Source organism: Boleophthalmus pectinirostris, unplaced genomic scaffold (genome assembly GCF_026225935.1).
Source record: "Boleophthalmus pectinirostris isolate CB_2022bp ecotype Guang Dong unplaced genomic scaffold, ASM2622593v1 HiC_scaffold_23, whole genome shotgun sequence".
Lineage (NCBI taxonomy): Eukaryota > Metazoa > Chordata > Actinopteri > Gobiiformes > Gobiidae > Boleophthalmus > Boleophthalmus pectinirostris.
Window position 1 is genome coordinate 23,288,442 of NW_026571207.1, and position 18,336 is coordinate 23,306,777.

Genomic DNA, 18,336 nt, shown 5'->3' on the forward strand with positions numbered 1-18,336 from the left:
GAGCATTTTAATAAATCATGACATGTTACGATAGCTAGGGGGCGCTGTGATTACACACGTATAACTCTATCATTGAAGAAGAGCAACTCAACTAGGTGCTTGCAGGATGTTGATTCGTGATGTTAATTTCAGACATGTTTTTAAAAAGATCACTTAGAATTTTAGAGTAAAGATGCGTCCGATTTCACTGCCTTATTATTTATTTGTAAACGCATAAATAACCCAATGTGGCGGCTGAGCAAAGTTTGCCACAAATCCAGTCGGCCTGACAACCCGGACCAGCTCAGACTGAAGAGGAGAGAGCAGGAGAAAGGTAACAGAAATGTTCATATCATGTGTGTCATGTGTTAATATTTTATGAATGAAAGCTAGGATTTTGTAATTAATCGAATTTATAATTGCAACTTCAATGGTTATGGAACATCTGCTCATATAATATATACTTATAACGCTGCAAAACCTGGAGTAAAACTAAAATACAGGGGCCACTTCTCTAATTTGCAACACAGTTGTGTCACAAAACATTACTAATGCAATTTATTAGGACTGTATTTTCTCTTCAGATTATTTTTAACAGTATATAAGTAGTCGTTTGAAATTGTTATAATTTCAGTTGTGACCAGTCACTGGTTATGTATGTGTATAGTTTTTGATTGTGCATGTGCAAGACAAAAGTGGTGTATGTGTGACGTAAATGTAGTATATGTGTGAGCTTTTGACGTGGATGTGCAAGTCAAAAATGGTTTATGTGCAAGCTATTCATTAGCATGTGCAAGAAAATGTGGTGTAGGCGTAAACTTTTCATGTGCATGTGCAAGGAAAAGTAGTACATGTGTAAGCTTTTATTGCATATGTGTGACCTATTCTGATATATGGCTTAGGCTTTTATGATCCAAATAATCATAAATATATGTTTGTCATACTTGAGCAGCCCTAATGGAAGCAATCCTGTGTGTGCACTGTAGCTTTGAGACAGGCCCGCAGAGACAAACATCTGTTCAGCAAGAGACTCCTGCACAATGAAGATGAGGAGCACAACACAGAAGAACAGGTAAGTAAATACTCATTCATTCATCTCTGATTTTGATTATATAATACAATACACACCTGATGTCTTCTGCAGGACGTGGTTGGTTTGTTTCACCATCTTCAGAAATGTGGTACAGAGAAAGAATCCTTCTTGAAAGCTTTGAGTAGAGCCCTGCATGACCCATCAGCGCAGACTACATTCATCAAGTAAAAATATTTCTCTTTGAAGACTTATTTTGGTTCATCCTGGTGCTTTAGTTTATTTTTGTTTTATATCTGCCCTGTTTTAATTGTGTCTAGATAACAGGACTGCTAAATAATTGTTATTAGTTATTAGAGTACACAACAACAAAACAATATGTTGATGTAAATGGCAAAATTTAAATAACTTTATATACTGTAGTGTATTCAGCTAGGTCCAGAGTATGTATAAAATGCATACATAAAATTATGTTAACAATAATACAGTATAATACAGTGTAAAGTAATGACAGACAATAGTCAAATACGTGGAACAAAAAATATGGATACGCTCTACCTGACTAATTATTTATATTAGGGCTGGGCAAAAATTTAAAAAATTTAATCTCGATTAATCACATGTTATACGCAAAATCAATCAATCAATCAAACTTTATTTATAAAGCGCTTTTCATACAAAAACGTAACACAAAGTGCTTTACAGTGATTAAAAACAATCCCGCATTTCCATCCACCCACCCACTTATCCAACCCCACACCTGCCCAACTCCACACAACCAAACAACCCAGACACGCACACCCACTCGCACACACATGCACACACACACACACACACACACACACACACACACACGCACACACGCCCTAAGATAGTAAAATACATAAAATTCCCTATAGTAAAATGTGAGGCTGAATACAGGCGAACCAGTTGAGAAAGCACCATCAGAGGAGCCGTCTACATCAGGAGCAGAGAGTCGTCCACCATCACCAGGAACCACCACAGGGTCCAGGGGAGAGATGAAGCCCAAGCACCAACTCTCCACCAGGAGCCCACGGGACAGAACCCGGCAGCCACAGCCGACCTCCGCTCCCGATGCAGAGGCTCCTACAGAGGAAACACTGGAAATCCTAAAAAATATGCCTAAAATAAATAAATATACTAAAATGTGTACAATAGAAACAGGTAAAAGTATAAGAATTTAATCAAAAGCTAAAAGCAAAACCAATTAATGAATTAAAAAGTAGAGTATAGCGCTCTTTTATTGGAAATGTAAATGAAAGAGCCATACATTTGTTGTGCAAACAGCATTTCTTTCACAGGGGAACCTCAGAGCCTTCAAGGTATTCAGGGAAGGCTCAAGAAAAAATATTGAATGGACGTTTGTACTACTAATATATTTATTGAATATTTTTATGCTGTGAGTAAAGAACACTACACTAGTAATAATTTCTAGATCAGTGATATAAACTTGGACTGATATTTCTTAGGAAACAAAGGGTTAATATAATGGAATGGAAATGGACCAATCACATTTTTTCTTCCAATGGTATCTGGGTAAATCAGTTACTCCAGCACTGAACTAAAGAAATAAGCTCAGCTCAGAGCACACGGCTAGTCCGGCCAGAGCCGGTGCCCGCGGCTGAACCCGCGGCTGAGTCCGCGGCGAGCCCCGCGGCTCGCGGAGGCTCGGGCACGTTGCATCTCACGTGGTCAGAAAAAAGTGAAAAAAGTATCAAGAAAAGACGTCAAACTTAAAGAAACGCTCGCGGTGGACTCTTTCAAAATAAAAGCCAGTGAGAAACAGACGTTTACAATAAAATAAATAAATAAATAATAAAAACTGCGTTAACGGCGTTAAAATAGTTGTCGGCGTTAATGACTTAATTAGTTAACGCAAAGTTAATGCGTTAACGTGCCCGGCCCTAATTTATATACATAATTTGATTTGTTGTTGTTTTTTTTTTTAGGTTGGAGAATAGCATGCATCTGCTGGTGGGCCTCCTCACAGGCTCCAACTCTGAGTGCCGTCTTCTGGCTGTGCGCTGTCTTCATGAACTGTCCCACTCCCCGCACAGCGCTGTCGCTTTGGCCTGTCTCCCGGCAACCTCATACCTGCTCACGTACTTATCTGGACAGAGTACCAAGTTTACTGTAAGAGCCCGCCAAGTACATCAAGTGCTTAACATTCAACTCTCTTCCATTCAATTGTAAATGTAAAAAAACAGAATGAAACACTTTGCACACGTTTGTACAGAATTGATTAATTTAACCCTCTACAGCTCAAACCTAATTGTAGAACAAAAAATAACAAAATGTTTCCCACTAGTGCAAAGACAAAGTACCACGACAAATATTGACCCCCAAAAATGATTGTTCCATCTGTCATGCATTCAAAAATAAGTTGATCTAGTAATTATCGGGACAGGCCTACTTTTGTGATAATCTGTGTGAGATGCTTTTTACTGACAGGAACATTTGAAGTGGTATTGTTATGTTTTCATTTATCATATTTTTTTATTTATTTGTCATTTTAAAAGTGCTTTGTGATGTGCTGTGTTTCTGAACAGGAGCTGTGTCTTTACACGTTGGGAAATTTGTGTCCTGAAAATGATGCTGTGAAGGAGAAGCTGCTTTCTCAGGGAATAATACCTGCTCTGACAAACTGTTTAGAGGTAACATTTTTAACATGCATATGCTTTTACAAACAAACTGAAAAGGAAAAATGTCAGAATTGTGAAAATAACATCATAAATCAACTGACTGATATTGAATCATCTTGCCACCATTTCCATGTAGCTTTTATAAAAAATAGTTGGAGCAGCTAGTTTCTCGAAAACAATTCGACACAGTTTGCTAATCTTGGTTACCTATACTAAACCGAATCACTGTTTGGTATTGCAAGGTTCTTTGTTGTGGCATGTGTGAATGAAATTATGAACTGCTGCTACTATCAGTAACACTTTGGTATTTATTGTAAGTCTATAGTTTTTTGTCGGCATGACTCACTATATTTACTTTCTGTTCCCAGACACAGATGCATAACTTGGCTTTGGTAGAAGCTGTTGGATTCACACTCTCTCAGCTGTTGCAAGGTACAAAAGCAGCAGAGAAAGTTACACTGTAAGAACTTAAAAGTAAAATTATTGTCCTTACCTTTTTGTACTACTCATAAATAATATTTGTTTATTCGCCTGCTTGTTTTTAGGATTGTCACAGCTTCACGGCTTCCTTTACTCTTGTGTTCAGTTCTCTCTTCTCCTGACCCAAAGTTTGGTTTGGCTCCGATGATTGAATGTGCCTGGTCTCTGCATTATCTTATTAGCAGGTAAAAATGGTTTAACAATTTCAGTGCACACTTTTATTCCCTATCACCTGCAGCTTTACCATCTATTATATTTTTCTTTTATCTTTCGCACAGCACTCCTGGCAATTGCAGCGTTTTCTTGTCTCACGGGGCTCTCTCAAAATGCAGTTCCCTGTTGGTATCAATAGGTGGCTCTGTTGCTGAAGAAAAGAAAGATGAAGGACTGGAATTGGTAGACTGTCCCTTTTGTGAAGCTTTTTTTTTCAGAGGAGAGAATAAACAAACATTACTCAGCTCTATACTAGTTCTAAACATGATTTTTATTGTGTTGTGGCATATCTTATGTTATATTTAACAGTGTTTTAACTTATCTTATTGTAACCATATTTTACCAGAATGAATGAATGAATGGCTGAAATTTGATGCTCAAATTATACAAGGAAATATGTGCCAACAGCAGAGGCTTGTGAATGTCTGAAATATTGGACAATACAAGTACTTGGTATTAACACAAGTGAACAGGATCACACAAAATTATTAGATTATTATAATTAGAGTTTGTGTGGAATAGTTGGCAAAAGTTAAATGTAGTTTTAAAAGTATGCAATGTTTTTTTTGTTACTGTGTCCCTGCAGGTGGTGTGGCCCCTCCTACGTTGTGTGGGAAACCTTTTGTCTTCCTGTTCCGCGGAGCACCTGAGTGGACAGGTGGATGTCCATCTCCCGGCTGCTCTGTGTGCTCTTCTTAATGGTTACCTGAAGATACAGCCCGCACTGGCCCGAGAGGCAGCCTGGGTACTCAATAATCTCACAGGTGATGTCTTCACCATTGTTTTATGTAAAGAAATGTATACAGACATTACATAGATGTAACATTGCAATTGTTTTACAATATGTAGTCTAAAATTTCCCCCTGTGAATAAATACAAGTTTGTGATCATGAGCTTTTGCTTTAGCCTTACTTTATTGCGGTTTCATAATGGAATAATATAATATACTTAACATAATATTTTCTAGCGTTGCTATGTAGGTTATGACTATATTTGATTCTTTGTCATTTCTGTTTTGATTTGACACTTTTTTTTTTAATTAAGGAATGTGACATTTAACTTGGTGTCTATTCTATAGCTCACTCAGCTGACTTGTGCTCAGCGCTTCTAACACTGAACCTGGTCCCTTGTCTCATCCAGCTTCTTCCTTTCTCTCAAGGCATCAATACTATGGTATGTCTGTTTTCAGTACCCATACTACTCATATCTGTATCTTGATGTCTCATACGTGCTTTGTAATGTCCCTTGTTTCTGTCCAGATCCTCAGAGTGCTTGCAAACGTTGCTCACCAAAAGAAGGCCTTTTGTGTTCAGCTTGTGCATCTTGGACTTCTGTCTGCTCTCTGTGCCACTCTCAAAATGGCTGAGACAGAAATGGTGGTCTTAAGTCTGGATGTTCTGTATATGCTGATTGATGATAACTTAGAGGTAACTATAATAATGTAAACAAACACATTAACATCGTTTGGTTGCATTACTTATTACTTTTTATTTAATGAAATTATTATTGTTGTTGTTATTAATTTTTTTTTTTCTTTGTCTGTTTTGTTTATTTACTTTCTATTATAAAATTGTTTTGCTCGTACTGTGGTGATGGACCCCATTCTATAAGCTTACACTGCTTCCTTGGGTGTCCATGGTTTTCAGTGTTACATACTGGCATGCATAAAGAATGTATATGTACAGTACACACTTGTGTATGTCGTATGTATGGCGCATGAGTGTGTAAATATGCATATGTATATGTTACATAGGTGTGTATGACCATATATAATGCTGAATATTGTGAAAATTTAATTGAATTGTGCAGTTGTTTACATAATGTTTTGCTTTCAGGTTGCAGAGGAATTTGTAAAGCAGGGTGGACTTTTAACGATAGAAGCCCTGCAGTACAACAATGAAAGAGAGCTGCGTCAAAGAGCACTGTATCTCCTTGAACACAAATTATGCTATTGTCATTGATGCAATTGACACAAGTTTTTAACATTTTGTTTCTGGATTAAATGAATAAATTTTTAACTTGTACAGAAATACTTAAATATGACATTTGTATATAAGTTTGCATGTGAACTATTGGGGTATTGTGTAGTTAGGCCTTTTAATGTCTGAATGTGTATATCAAACTTTGCATTTTGTATAAGATGCCTTTATATTTTTAAGCACTCATACCTTGTTGTGTGTACACAACATAACACTTAATGAAATAAAAGTGGCCCTACTCCTATGTGTATTTTGCATCTTACAACCAATACTGACCATGGATCTGACTCAGCTAAGTGGAAGTTTAAATGAGGTCTCCATTTTGAATGTCGCGTTATTACTGCCCCTCCTCTGAAGTTATCTCAAATTTCCCAACTTCCTCTTCAGACTTCCTTTCCAAACGTTCCCCGCTGTCATCCTTCAATAAACAAGCAGAATAAACAAGGTGAGTGTTCAACATAAACTTTTCTACGTTGTATTCGTATCCGTAAACATCATACAACTGTGTCCAGACTTACTGATAAAACGTGTTTGTAGTTTTGTGGCAATGGAGGACAGTGGAGTCCGATCTCGAAATACTGCGCAGGGGAAGCAGGGGGACGCAGACAGAACGGAGTTATTGACCACGAAGCCTTTGCACCGCTTTGTCCAAAGAGACCCCAAAAGTCTCGGGGTAGGCAGGATGCACGAGCCCATAGACTCGGCAGATCACACCCCAATGCCAGAGCGATGTCACGTGACTGTCTCACTCCTGTTTTTCAGGTTGTCCTTTTGATGTTTGGATGCGCAGAGGTCCTCTTTGGGTTTCTGTTGGCTGGTGATGGGGATAGGCTCACCACCTCCAGTTACATCTATACTCCCTACTGGCAAGGAGCTCTGGTAGTTGAAGAACTATAGCCTATGCCTGTAGTTATAGACCATATAATACGGATAATAACGGGTATAAGATATTAGAGATAACATTGTTGAAATTGGGTCTTAAAGATGCACATTTCAAGTGGAGGGTCCACCACCTACTTGTCTTTATGGAAATCTTATTGCTTTGTCCAGAATGTTCCACAGAACAAATTAAACCATCACAAGCACGTAGCAGCACTACGCAATATTTCAACTCAGATCTGTGGAGAGTCGCCCTTATTCACAGAAGTAGTTATTGTATTTTTGAGCAATAGAAGCACCAGTAATTAATAAATGCTAGATATATATATATGTTTAGTCATGCCTTGAAACATTCCATGCCAAGTGATAACATCTCCATGGAGACGAGTAGGTCGCGTACCCACCACCAAAAGTTGGGGAGTGTACCTTTAAGTAATGATCATTTTAACAGTGTAGAAGCTATTTCTGCTATTTTAGTTTTGTGTTATATTCACCAGGGATGAGAAATTAAGGTTGGTTTGGGTTGAAATTGCCACTATACCATTTTAATTTATGATGCTGATGAAGATGATGACATGTCCTTGCACTTTGTATTCCTAGTTTATTATCTGTGGAATTCTGTCCATTTACACTGGGATACATCCTTCCAAGAAGATGGTAAGTAGCCTCCATAGTTACATGTCCTCTGAGGTAATGGACCATTGGTGTTTTTTTAGATTTTAGAATGTGATGATGCCATACTCCCAGATAGGAGGCAAGGGCCAAATTTCCCTATTGAAGACATTGTTCTTTGCCGTGAAATATATAAAAGTTAAGTACACCAGTTTGACCAGATGATTTCTGTTAATGACTAGAGGGTTAAGTTCTTGTAATACAACAAACTGCATTTTAATATTTATTTTAACAGTCTCCATTTGTATTATATATTATTGGTTGTCTGTCATCTGAAACCTAACAAAAATAGTCCTGTAGTCTAAAGGGTTTCTTATCCAGGTCATTTCTGTCAAATAATGCTGTTAATCACATTGAATATGTGAAATGTTTCTTCTTTTTATTTTTCAGATTACAGTGTGTCTGAGTATGTATGTGGTTTCCCTGATTGGAGTCATTGTCTCCTCCATCTACAGAATCATCTCAATGAGTGTTATGGGACATAACAGATACAGATACTTCAAAATACACTGGTTTGAAAAAAGTGCAGTAAGTAACAAGCCACTGTTGTTATTATTATTCAACTTTTTACTGTTTAGTTGTGTTAATATTTTTTCTTTTTTTCTTTTTATAGGAAATTTTGACTGCTCTTGAGGTCCTGCTCTTTCTCAGCTCCTTGTGTGTGTTTGGGCTGCTCATTTTCTTGTGTATCGTCGCTCGGTTAGCTCTGAAGTCAACACGCACACAAGTAAGAGGAAAATAACGTAAAGCAACTGAACTCTGCAAACTATATTATTCCTTTGACAATGCTTTTTTATTTCAGATTATTCTTCAGCAGATCCCCCCACCAGTAACCGAGACACCAACAGAGGAGACCTAATACTGTATATCTTACATCAGTACAGTATTAATGGACTGGCTACTTCATTATAATCTTCACCCAGCAGTGCACTACTAGCCACTAATGAAAACTAATATATTTCAAAATCAAACTAATCTCTATATTTGTATGATTTTTTTTTTTTTTTTTACTATAACTTAAAAAGTTATAGTGCTTGTAACATGCACTTAATTACGGGTGTCGCTTCATGTTTACACAAGTTGCCTTTTTATATTTTTTTATTTTCTATTTTAACAGAAAGCACCTGTGTTAACTGTGAATGTTTATCATTGTGTTGATTACATTACTGCTCTGTTTGTGATGTGCTGTGATAATGTTCCAGTTATTAAAATTTTCATGTTTCAGTGCCCAGATCCACCTTCACTGAACATTTCAAACATGTTGTCAAACAACTGCAATGGTATCAGTACTACACAGCAAGATTATAACTTGTTAAAGACACAATGTAGACACATTAGTTACATAATTTATTTTTATTTTAACAAGTAGACAAAAGTAATTTAAAGTGAAAGCAACAATCTCCCTTGAAGTGTGAGGGAAGAATGAGCATTTTGGTCGTCACATTTTGGTCCATTGTGCAGTTCATGTGATCCAGTGTTTGTAGTGTGCGGTTTAATAGACATAGCTCTCTGTGAACAGAGATTGTGTGGAGGCCTGGTCCGCTGAGCCGCTGGGTTTGTACTCTCCTTTGGAGGCGAGACCATTGATCTGAGAGAGCAGAAGGAACGTCAGTGCAAAGTCACATCTCATGTTAATGATTAGCCATAGGAGCGTGTAAGTGCAGGAGCCAAAAGACAAAACAACTTCAGTACAAATCATTCACCAGAAGTGTTGCATAATGTCTGATAAAAAAACACTACGCAATTGTTCATGTGTAATTTAAGGTTTATTAATATCCAAATTTAGAAGACACTTACTTTGGCCCTAGTGCAGAAGGCTTCCTGAGCAGCAGCCTTATTCTCGGGCTTGCCCTGCCAGGCGGCGAGGGCAGAGGCCTGCAGAGCGCGGCCATAAGAGAAGGTGAGTTTCCAGGGACGGTGAAGGGGCACCTGGTTTATGGCGTTCAGATGGACAGAGGCTTCTTCTTCACTCTGTCCTCCAGAAAGGAAGCAGATTCCTACAGAAAAGAAAACAGTATGGTACTCCATGTTGCTCATGTGCCCGCTGCAGTGTTACTGAGGCTTACCTGGCACAGCAGCGGGAACAGTGCGCCTCAGAGCAGAGACTGTTGCCATGGCTACCTCCTGAGGGGTAAATTTCTTGGGACAGGAGTGTCCTGCTGTCACCATGTTGGGCTTTAGGAGCGTGCCCTCCAGGTAAACATGGTGATCAGACAGAGCTTTGTACACAGCAGCAAGAACCTAAGTGATAAATGAAAACAACAGGTGAGAAATGAAACATGAAAAGTGAGACTGACAAAAGGACAACCCACCTTTTCTGTGACATACTGGCAGCGCTGAAGGTCATGCTCTCCATCAGGGAGGATCTCTGGCTCTACGATTGGCACTAGACCATTCTATGAGGAAGCACAATGGTTAAAATATTATAAGTACACAACATGATTCCACATATCTCATGGACATAAAACAAAACAAACCTGTTGGCAGATGCTGGCATATCTGGCAAGAACATTGGCGTTCTCTGCAATGGCCAGAGCAGACGGGCAGCCATCTGAGATCTTGAGCACGCAGCGCCACTTAGCGAAGTCACAGCCGTCCTTCTTGTACTGGGCACAGCGCTCAGAGAGGCCATCCAGACCTGAAATAAGGCTCTGAAGAATAAAACTTATTTTATGTATTTATGTAAAAAAAACCAAAAATGTATATTTACCTTGTGTGGTGGTTTCCCCATCTGTCCCATTGAGCCCTGCTGTGCCTTTGTCCACCTATGAGACAAAAACCCTGTAAGTACATGTCTAAATGAGACACATGGGTCTCAGCATTATCTATCTTTTCATACCTTGATGCCAACTACAATGCCCTTATCTTTGATGACCTGGGGGAAGAGTTTGCCGCAGTCTGATTTCTGATAGAGTGTCTCGTGGAAGAAGATGACTCCGCCTACACTGTTGGCCATGGTTGCGTCACAGGAGAAAAGGATGTCCCTGAAGCAGCGCCGGTTCTCCTCATTGTTTTCTACATTGATTTTCTGGAGGCGCTTCCCCATGGTGCCTTAAACATGACAATACAACTTTAGACAGTCCATTCAAATATAACATCCAGTATAACAAAAAGGAGCTCACCTGTAGATTCATCTGCAGCCAGGATGCCCTTTCCTGTGGCCACAATTCTCTGAGCAATGTCAGAGAGCTCCTTCTTCTGAGTCGGAGACAGTGATGGGAACTGGTGAGTCATTCTGAAAAAAAAGCACATTGTAAAGGAGATGTATATATTTGTTTATATTAGTATTGCTCTAAAACACAATAGAAAAAAAGTCTTTCCTGACACACCTTCTTTCTCTACAGGTCTATTATTTGTCAACTGCATGAACCTTGCTCCAGAGATAAACATCTCTCTCAACTATGTATGTAATAAACGCTATTAAAAAAACATAACAAAAGCTTTGCAACTAACTTAAACACAAGTTCACTTGGCCTTAAAACAAAAATATAAGTGATGTGTAATAACCAGTTTATCCAGTGCCACAATGTAAGACTTTTTAATTCATAAATGCAAAAAAATTACAAAAGACTACTGAGTGTCCCCGTTTCTTCACTAAACTTGTGCAGAGTTTGCACCAGTAGCCTATTTGTAAAGTTTGATGAGAGTTCTGAGAGAAGCATGTGGAGCTAGCCAAGGAATGCAACACGTAACAATAGGAAATACTTACTTGGGGGGTTGGTCAATGGTCAAACAGCAAGAAGAGGTTGTAGTCGGCCTGTGCAGCCTCCCAAAAGCTTATGGCCTGGTGGAGAAGACCGATCGTTGGATACAGAGGTGTATTTATTGGGAAGTGGAGGCAAGGAGGAGCTGCTGGCGATGTGGCGGGGCGTGTGTCTTCTTACTAACCCAATTGGCTGTTTACGACAACGGGGGAGGGCTGAATCAATAATCTTTTTTGTGGAGTTTTGGTTTAACATATCAAGGGTTAAAATAGGGAAGAACAGCATGTATCCGAAATGTGCTAAAGGGGTCTGCATTCATGCACGTACTGTAGGCCTATTCAAACCACCACGCCTATGCATAACATGCATCAAGTTTCACACCCCAAAACAATGATAAATTGTTGAAGTTGCAAATCAGGTTTCTGAATTTCAAGTAGCCTACACATGATTACGGATTTATTTGACTGAATGAAAATAGGTTCAGTGCAAGCGAAACACTATTGTTTGCATAGGTTATTTAAATACAAATAAATGGGATGCCAATACATAAGAAGTTCCAATCCTACACGTCATGGCATTGATTGTTTTAGGCCAAATGGGATTTTGTACAGCCTCCAAAACACCAGCTATGACGCAAACAGATAAAATTGCAGCAGTCTCAGAGATACAAGTAAACTTTTACACAAGATGAACCTTGCCCTTTGTTCAAAGTACATTTAAATATTGCTGACCAGAGGTCCACCATGTTCATAAGGCCCTACTTGTAAATGACAATACCAATTAACATTTAAGCTAATTTGAATCTTAGCATGGCTTATAGTATTGTGGGAACAAGCAAGTTTTGCAACAAAGTTGCAGCCCTCTGAGTTACTAGTATGATTCTATAATAGCAAATATATCTAAACTCTTTTGTTGAATTGGGAAACAAATGTAGACAAATCAACCCTCAAAACTGGTTTTAATTATGATTCCATTGTGCTTATTGATATAACGACCCAACTGAATAGTGATTATAGACCTAAATAATAAGTAGCCTAATAAAAGACAATAAAATGCTGATTTACTAATGATATTTTGCAGTGAAACAAACATTTGTCACGATGAGGATGGTCAAGATGTTTTGTTAATTTAGTGTTTTGGTTCCAGGTCATGTTCCCAATCGGGATTTCTTTTTTCAGCATCCAGGACACTAGAGGGCGGAATGGAGCTGTTCTGGTTTTGTGGAACAGTGGAATACAGTCAAAGCTTCCGTTTCCGGGAGCCTGTCGCCGCAGCATCAACATCTTTGCACATTCAGTGCAAACAAGCATTAAAACAACGTTTTAAAAACCGGTAAAAAGAGCTTATAATTTGCAGAAAGGTGTATAATCTGCTCTTTGTTTGCAGGACACAAACGTCGCTTTAAGAAGCAACTGACGTCCGTTTTAGTCCGATCAACTTAAAACCGCAGACTCCCAACGTTACCAAATTCTGTTTATAAAATATTATTGAACGCGTTAGAAGCAGAAAACGACTAACATCTTCAAAATAGCTCAGGTGGAAGCAAGAACTGGTGGGGAAACTTTTGTGGCTTAGGCGAGTCATAGATCTCGTTTTACTTGCAGAGGAACGAGGATGTCGGGACAGAAACGTCCCCGAGAAGGAGAGGACGGGAGCCCCGGAGTCAGCGCTGCTGGGTCCACTGCAGTGGAGACCGTGATCAAACTGGGAGGAGTGTCCAACTCGGTAATCATTGTTTATTATCGCTGCATTACCTGGTACTAGTGCAGTACTTTCCCCATTGCATCAGTGTTGTGTTGGCATGCATTTTGTGTTATAGGAGGAACAGGACATCAAAGCTCTCCAGGCAAAGAACCGAAAACTGGGGGAGTCTCTGGACCAGAGACAGGTATATTGTTCTGTGCATTATTATATTGTGCAGCTGCTGTTTTGCCTTGTTATTGATGACCTACACAAAATACCTTACTTCTCTTGCAAAGGTTATTGAGGATGAATTACGAGAGCGCATCGAGAGATTGGAGACCCGCCAGGCAACTGACGATGCAAGCCTTTTGATACTAAATCGATACTGGAATCAGGTAAATGTTGTGTCATAAATATGTTGTCAAAATATACCTATATACTGCTCTTACAGCCCTCCCTTTCTTTACTTATAGTTGGATGAAAACATTCGGCTTATCACCAGGCGATACGATCAGTCAAACACAGAACCAGAGAAATCTCCAGGATCTGAAGGACGAACTTTGAAACCTGAAACTCCTGAACCTGATGGAGACTCAAATCAGGAAAGGGCCAAGGACAGAGGTAAAGGAGAAGGATACCAAATGTACAGTTTATTTGAACACATATTGACTCCTGTGTTTGTGTTTTACTTAAGGTCACCAGGGAGAGACGACAAACTCCTTCCTGGCAACACTTGCTAGCAGCAGCAGTGAAGAAATGGAGGCTGAACTGCAGGAAAGGCTGGAGTCAACTCAGAAGTTGGCAAACCATGTTGTGGAGATTTATGAAGCTCTCAAGAACACTTTGGACCAAATGCAAACTGAAATGAATTCTGGAGCAGGTGGTGTTATGTGTTTAGTCTTAACTGTTCATGTCATATTCTACAATTTTCTGCAATATGATGCATTATTTGTGTCTGTTTTCTCAGAGGGCAGTTTGTGGCAGGTTGCCTCCAAACTAAACTCACTCTTAACCAGTGAAAATGAGCGTCTTCAGCAGCTGACTGAAGAACTGAAGCAGAAACACAGTCAAATGACTAGTGAGGTGAGCAGTGTCCCAGATTTAAGTTATAGGTACTTTAATACACTGTTATACAAAATGTGATGTATTTGTTTTGTCTCTCAGTCCCGGTCTTTGGGTCGTGCTGCTAACAAAGCAGACCAGCGCGTTGGTGAGTTGCAGACTTTAATTGAGGAGCTTCAATGGGACATGGAAAAGATTCGGCGCAGAGAGAACAGGCTGAATGCCCATCTCAGTGAAATACAGGAGAGGGTATGAATGAATGTGTCCATGTTGGGAAGAAGAAATTTTGTAAGACATGTAACTGAATACTTTCCAATCTGTTCTCTTTTGTAGGTGAACAGCAAAGGTTATAAGGTGTGTGGGGAGGCCAGTAGTGTTTGTGGAACCATCACCATCAATAAGAGAAAAGTGGGTTAATGATCAATTAATCAACTAATTACACAAAGATTTTGGGTGAGCACTAATCATCTATTTTCTTATAAGTTTGAAGAAATGAACAGTGAGTTGGAGGAGAACCGCGAACTGGCTGATAATCGTCTCACTGAGCTTCAAAAGCTTCAACAAGACCTTGAGAATGTTCTCCAAGAAAACACAAACATGAAGGTATTTGGAGACAAGACTCACTGGGGCTGCGTGATTTTAGGGAAAAATCTAATTGTGATTTTTCTGACAATTATTGCGATATGTAAATATGTAAAATCAGAGTGCACACAGTAAACAAATTCAGAACCACTAACATATTAGAAATGATACATTTTCATTTTACTTGATTGTACATGTCTAAACCATCTTTTTTTCTTTGTGGAAGACATTCATGTATCAAGTAATTGCAGCCTTTGTGATTTGAAAATTGCATCAACCCAAATTATGATTTCTCCTTTATTACTGTATATTCTGCAGTCTTAAGCCTCACTGATTTATAAGGACCTAGATCTCCACACTATGGCTGGGGTCATTAATAGTGCCCACAGACTTTTTCATGTTTTACATTATCACAGTCCCTGCTGATCTCTTTGTTATTCACTTTTTATTAAACATGTTTTTGTTCCTTCTCAGGCTGAGCTGTTAACTAGAGCAGAAGGGGTGGTTAAGGAGTCCTCTGAATATCGCTGTTTACAGTCCCAATTCTCTGTCCTTTATAACGAATCCCTGACCCTCAAAGCTCAGCTAGACGAGACCAGAGCCAGACTGAACACGACCAGGACTGCACGACTTCGCCAACTGGAACACATGGAGGCAAGAATCTACAACTACATGATTTTGCATTTTGACAGAAAATATTATTTACAGCAGTCAAGTATCCCTTATTTACATTATACTGACATAATTTTAATCTAAAAATATTGATACAATTTTTTTTTTGCTTTTTATTATAGACTATATATAGTCTATAATAGTCTAATTTCTGAAACAACAATGGTGATACTTGATTGCTTAAAACAAAGTAGTAATAAACCATTCTACATCTAAGATAATACTTTTGGTGGGTTTCCTCAGTTACATGACCATCAAAATTTTTACCTTGAAGGAAACAAATTATACTTTCTTGATAGATTTTAATCTCCCACTTCTAGTTAGCTGTCTTTGTAGCCAATTCTTATGTGAAATTGTATTTTTACAGAATGATGAAGTCACTTTGCAAAGAAAAGTCCGCACAGAAGTTTTCCAACTCGAAGATACTTTGGCTCAAGTCAGAAAAGAGTATGAAATGTTGAGAATAGAATTTGAGCAGACACTTGCTGCAAATGAACAAGCAGGTAATTTCTCAGTTAGTAAGGTTGCAGATGTGTTGTAAATGTTTATGTATCTTTTCAATTGTGTCCTTTGTCTCCAGGACCGATCAACAGAGAAATGCGTCATCTGATCAGCACGCTCCAAACGCACAATCAGCAAATGAAAGGGGAGGTGGTGAAATATAAACTAAGACTGAGAGAGTCACAGGCGGAGCTCAGCCAGGTGGGTCCACAACAGTGATAACCAGTTCGTGTGATTTTGTACATTATCAGCATCTATCAATTTTAAAACATAGCATTAAATGCAGTGTTTCCTATTTTAATACTCAGGCTATGGTAGCACAAAGAATCCATATTTGAATCCCTTTAATCCTTTCAGTATTTGGAGTATGTCACTTATTGCTTCAACTGATCAAAAAGCACTGATTACAGATTAAATGTACTTACTATTATCAGCGTTAAATGAAAATAGCTGGACTTAGGTTTTTCAAGACAATGTTTAGCTACCAACCAGATAGCTTTCTTAGGGCTTTTGTAGGTGACTCCGACTCCCACCCGATGTAGAGGTGGGTGGTCACAAGGCTCTCAAAACACTAAGTAATCCAGTTGTTTTCATTTAACTTGCTGATATCTTATTCCTGTATGTCATGAAATTTGCATCAATTTATACTTAAATACTGCAAACCAAGTAGCATAAAACATAAAGTATCATTTGTATAATCACATTTTTATTCAGCTTGTTTTTAGATTAATGGTAAACACTGATGAATCATCTAATATTGCACACAAATGTAGGTTCGAACATCTAAAGGTAGCAGCATTCTTCAGTCCCAATCCAGCACAGAGATGGAGGTGAAAGAGGAGACGACTTCCCCTATGACACCTGCTGTTTCTGGGGAACCTGTGGTTAAGAGTGAGCCCGACAATGGCTCCTCTACTCCAAGCAGCACAGGTAACAAATAATATTTTTATTTGGATTCTTGAACTGTTGAACTGGTAATGTAATTGATGGAGCCGAGGTCTTTAGTCATTTACTTGATGTATACATTTTTAAAGTCATTTTATTAAGGACCAACAGAAGGAGAAGGCATGAGTTGAGTTAGCTGGAGGTTTTAATCTTTTTCACTTAATAAGATGCAGTTTACTTGTAGTACTTTGTGTTTTTAACTTTAACTGTGCATAATTATTTTTTCCCAAAAAATTGCCAGCACTACACCCCAATAATCATCCAATAATCATGCACACACCACATCTTAGTCAAACAAGAATTTCTTTAGTGGACTACAGTCCAACTGCATACAACAATCAGTAACACATACTAGAAATATTAAAAGAACTCTTGTTCAAATTCCTGATTCTATAAATAATGATTAAGGTGGGGGTGGGAGGAGCATAGTGGTAAACTTGGCCTATTGAATGTATTTCTTCAGGTGCCTCGGCGAAAATGGAGCCTGTAGCAGAGCCTGAGGTGACTGTTAAGGAGGAGGAGAAAGAGGAGAAGAAAGAAAGGGAAGAAAAGAAAGATATTGTGAAGAAAGAGGAAAAGGAGCGAGAGAAGGACAGAGAGCGCCCGACGCGCAGCAGCGGGGGCAGTGCAATCAAAGAAGAGAAAGACAAACCTGGAAGCAGCAGCAGTCAGCCTGAAGAGTCAGAGCGCACGGCCGCAATTGGAGGCTCCAAGAAGAAAGAGATGGAGCAGCTCAAAATTGTTAGAGCAGAGCTGAAGTAAGTCATGCTTTAAAATTGCACTGTTACTTTGCTGTTTCGTCTGCCTGCTCCATGGCGATACTATTCCTTTTGCTGGGTTATCCCACAGAATGATATTAAAATAATATATCTTGGATTTCTTTTTATTGCTAAAAAATCCTGGAAAAACATGTTTTCTTACTATAGTTGGGGTCGCCTCTCCACACATCAGACCTATGCCTTGGCCTGTTGGAATCATCTGCTAGTCTCCGTGGAGTTAGACAAGTTTATAAGTTTAATACCATACTGTGGAACATTCCGTGTAAAGCAATAACATCTCCATGGAGGCAAGCAGGTGGCAGCCCTTCAGCTGAAAAGTTGAATAGTGTACATCTAAATATAACTAAACTTATTACAAATCACTGCTACATTTTATTGTATAGAAAAGCCCAAGAGTCTCAGAGGGAAATGAAGCTCTTGTTGGACATGTACCGCTCTGCCCCAAAGGAACAAAGAGACAAGGTTCAGCTGATGGCCGCTGAGAAGAAGACCAAATCAGAGGTGACCAGTTGT

At 38.9% G+C, this 18,336-nt stretch overlaps 3 protein-coding genes across 4 annotated transcripts in view; 2 read left to right on the plus strand and 1 right to left on the minus strand.

Moving 5' to 3' along the window:
- Nucleotides 1-63: 63 nt before the first annotated feature.
- tmco6 (transmembrane and coiled-coil domains 6) lies at nucleotides 64-9,122 on the plus strand. Of its 2 annotated transcripts, XM_055159099.1 has the most exons (18): nucleotides 64-313; nucleotides 966-1,051; nucleotides 1,124-1,236; nucleotides 2,980-3,163; nucleotides 3,580-3,684; nucleotides 4,041-4,132; nucleotides 4,218-4,337; nucleotides 4,431-4,548; nucleotides 4,952-5,129; nucleotides 5,444-5,538; nucleotides 5,625-5,792; nucleotides 6,201-6,789; nucleotides 6,882-7,017; nucleotides 7,107-7,223; nucleotides 7,824-7,880; nucleotides 8,286-8,423; nucleotides 8,509-8,622; nucleotides 8,698-9,122. In XM_055159099.1, the coding sequence occupies exons 1-12, from the start codon at nucleotides 226-228 to the stop codon at nucleotides 6,324-6,326; spliced, it is 1,473 nt and encodes a 490-aa protein (XP_055015074.1). In that variant the 5' UTR covers nucleotides 64-225; the 3' UTR covers nucleotides 6,327-6,789; nucleotides 6,882-7,017; nucleotides 7,107-7,223; nucleotides 7,824-7,880; nucleotides 8,286-8,423; nucleotides 8,509-8,622; nucleotides 8,698-9,122. The 2 variants fall into 2 exon arrangements, with proteins under 2 accessions (XP_055015074.1, XP_020781068.2); XM_020925409.2 differs by lacking the exons at nucleotides 6,882-7,017; nucleotides 7,107-7,223.
- A 111-nt stretch (nucleotides 9,123-9,233) lies between these two features.
- aldob (aldolase b, fructose-bisphosphate) lies at nucleotides 9,234-11,742 on the minus strand. The gene is made up of 9 exons (XM_020925410.2): nucleotides 11,605-11,742; nucleotides 11,018-11,130; nucleotides 10,735-10,946; nucleotides 10,606-10,660; nucleotides 10,373-10,533; nucleotides 10,208-10,291; nucleotides 9,962-10,136; nucleotides 9,693-9,892; nucleotides 9,234-9,483 (listed from the first exon to the last, which is right to left on the minus strand). The coding sequence occupies exons 2-9, from the start codon at nucleotides 11,127-11,129 to the stop codon at nucleotides 9,388-9,390; spliced, it is 1,095 nt and encodes a 364-aa protein (XP_020781069.1). The 5' UTR covers nucleotide 11,130; nucleotides 11,605-11,742; the 3' UTR covers nucleotides 9,234-9,387.
- Nucleotides 11,743-12,833: 1,091 nt separating this feature from the next.
- rnf20 (ring finger protein 20, E3 ubiquitin protein ligase) overlaps nucleotides 12,834-18,336 on the plus strand; it is a 6,090-nt gene continuing 587 nt past the window's right edge. The window contains exons 1-16 of the mRNA XM_055159036.1: nucleotides 12,834-12,931; nucleotides 13,204-13,324; nucleotides 13,419-13,487; nucleotides 13,579-13,677; nucleotides 13,756-13,903; nucleotides 13,977-14,162; nucleotides 14,250-14,365; nucleotides 14,447-14,593; nucleotides 14,678-14,752; nucleotides 14,828-14,947; nucleotides 15,401-15,580; nucleotides 15,966-16,101; nucleotides 16,179-16,300; nucleotides 16,873-17,029; nucleotides 17,508-17,802; nucleotides 18,207-18,324. Coding sequence (XP_055015011.1) covers nucleotides 13,214-13,324; nucleotides 13,419-13,487; nucleotides 13,579-13,677; nucleotides 13,756-13,903; nucleotides 13,977-14,162; nucleotides 14,250-14,365; nucleotides 14,447-14,593; nucleotides 14,678-14,752; nucleotides 14,828-14,947; nucleotides 15,401-15,580; nucleotides 15,966-16,101; nucleotides 16,179-16,300; nucleotides 16,873-17,029; nucleotides 17,508-17,802; nucleotides 18,207-18,324 — 2,079 coding nt within the window. The 5' untranslated portion in view covers nucleotides 12,834-12,931; nucleotides 13,204-13,213. The remainder of the gene's footprint in view (nucleotides 12,932-13,203; nucleotides 13,325-13,418; nucleotides 13,488-13,578; nucleotides 13,678-13,755; nucleotides 13,904-13,976; nucleotides 14,163-14,249; nucleotides 14,366-14,446; nucleotides 14,594-14,677; nucleotides 14,753-14,827; nucleotides 14,948-15,400; nucleotides 15,581-15,965; nucleotides 16,102-16,178; nucleotides 16,301-16,872; nucleotides 17,030-17,507; nucleotides 17,803-18,206; nucleotides 18,325-18,336) is intronic.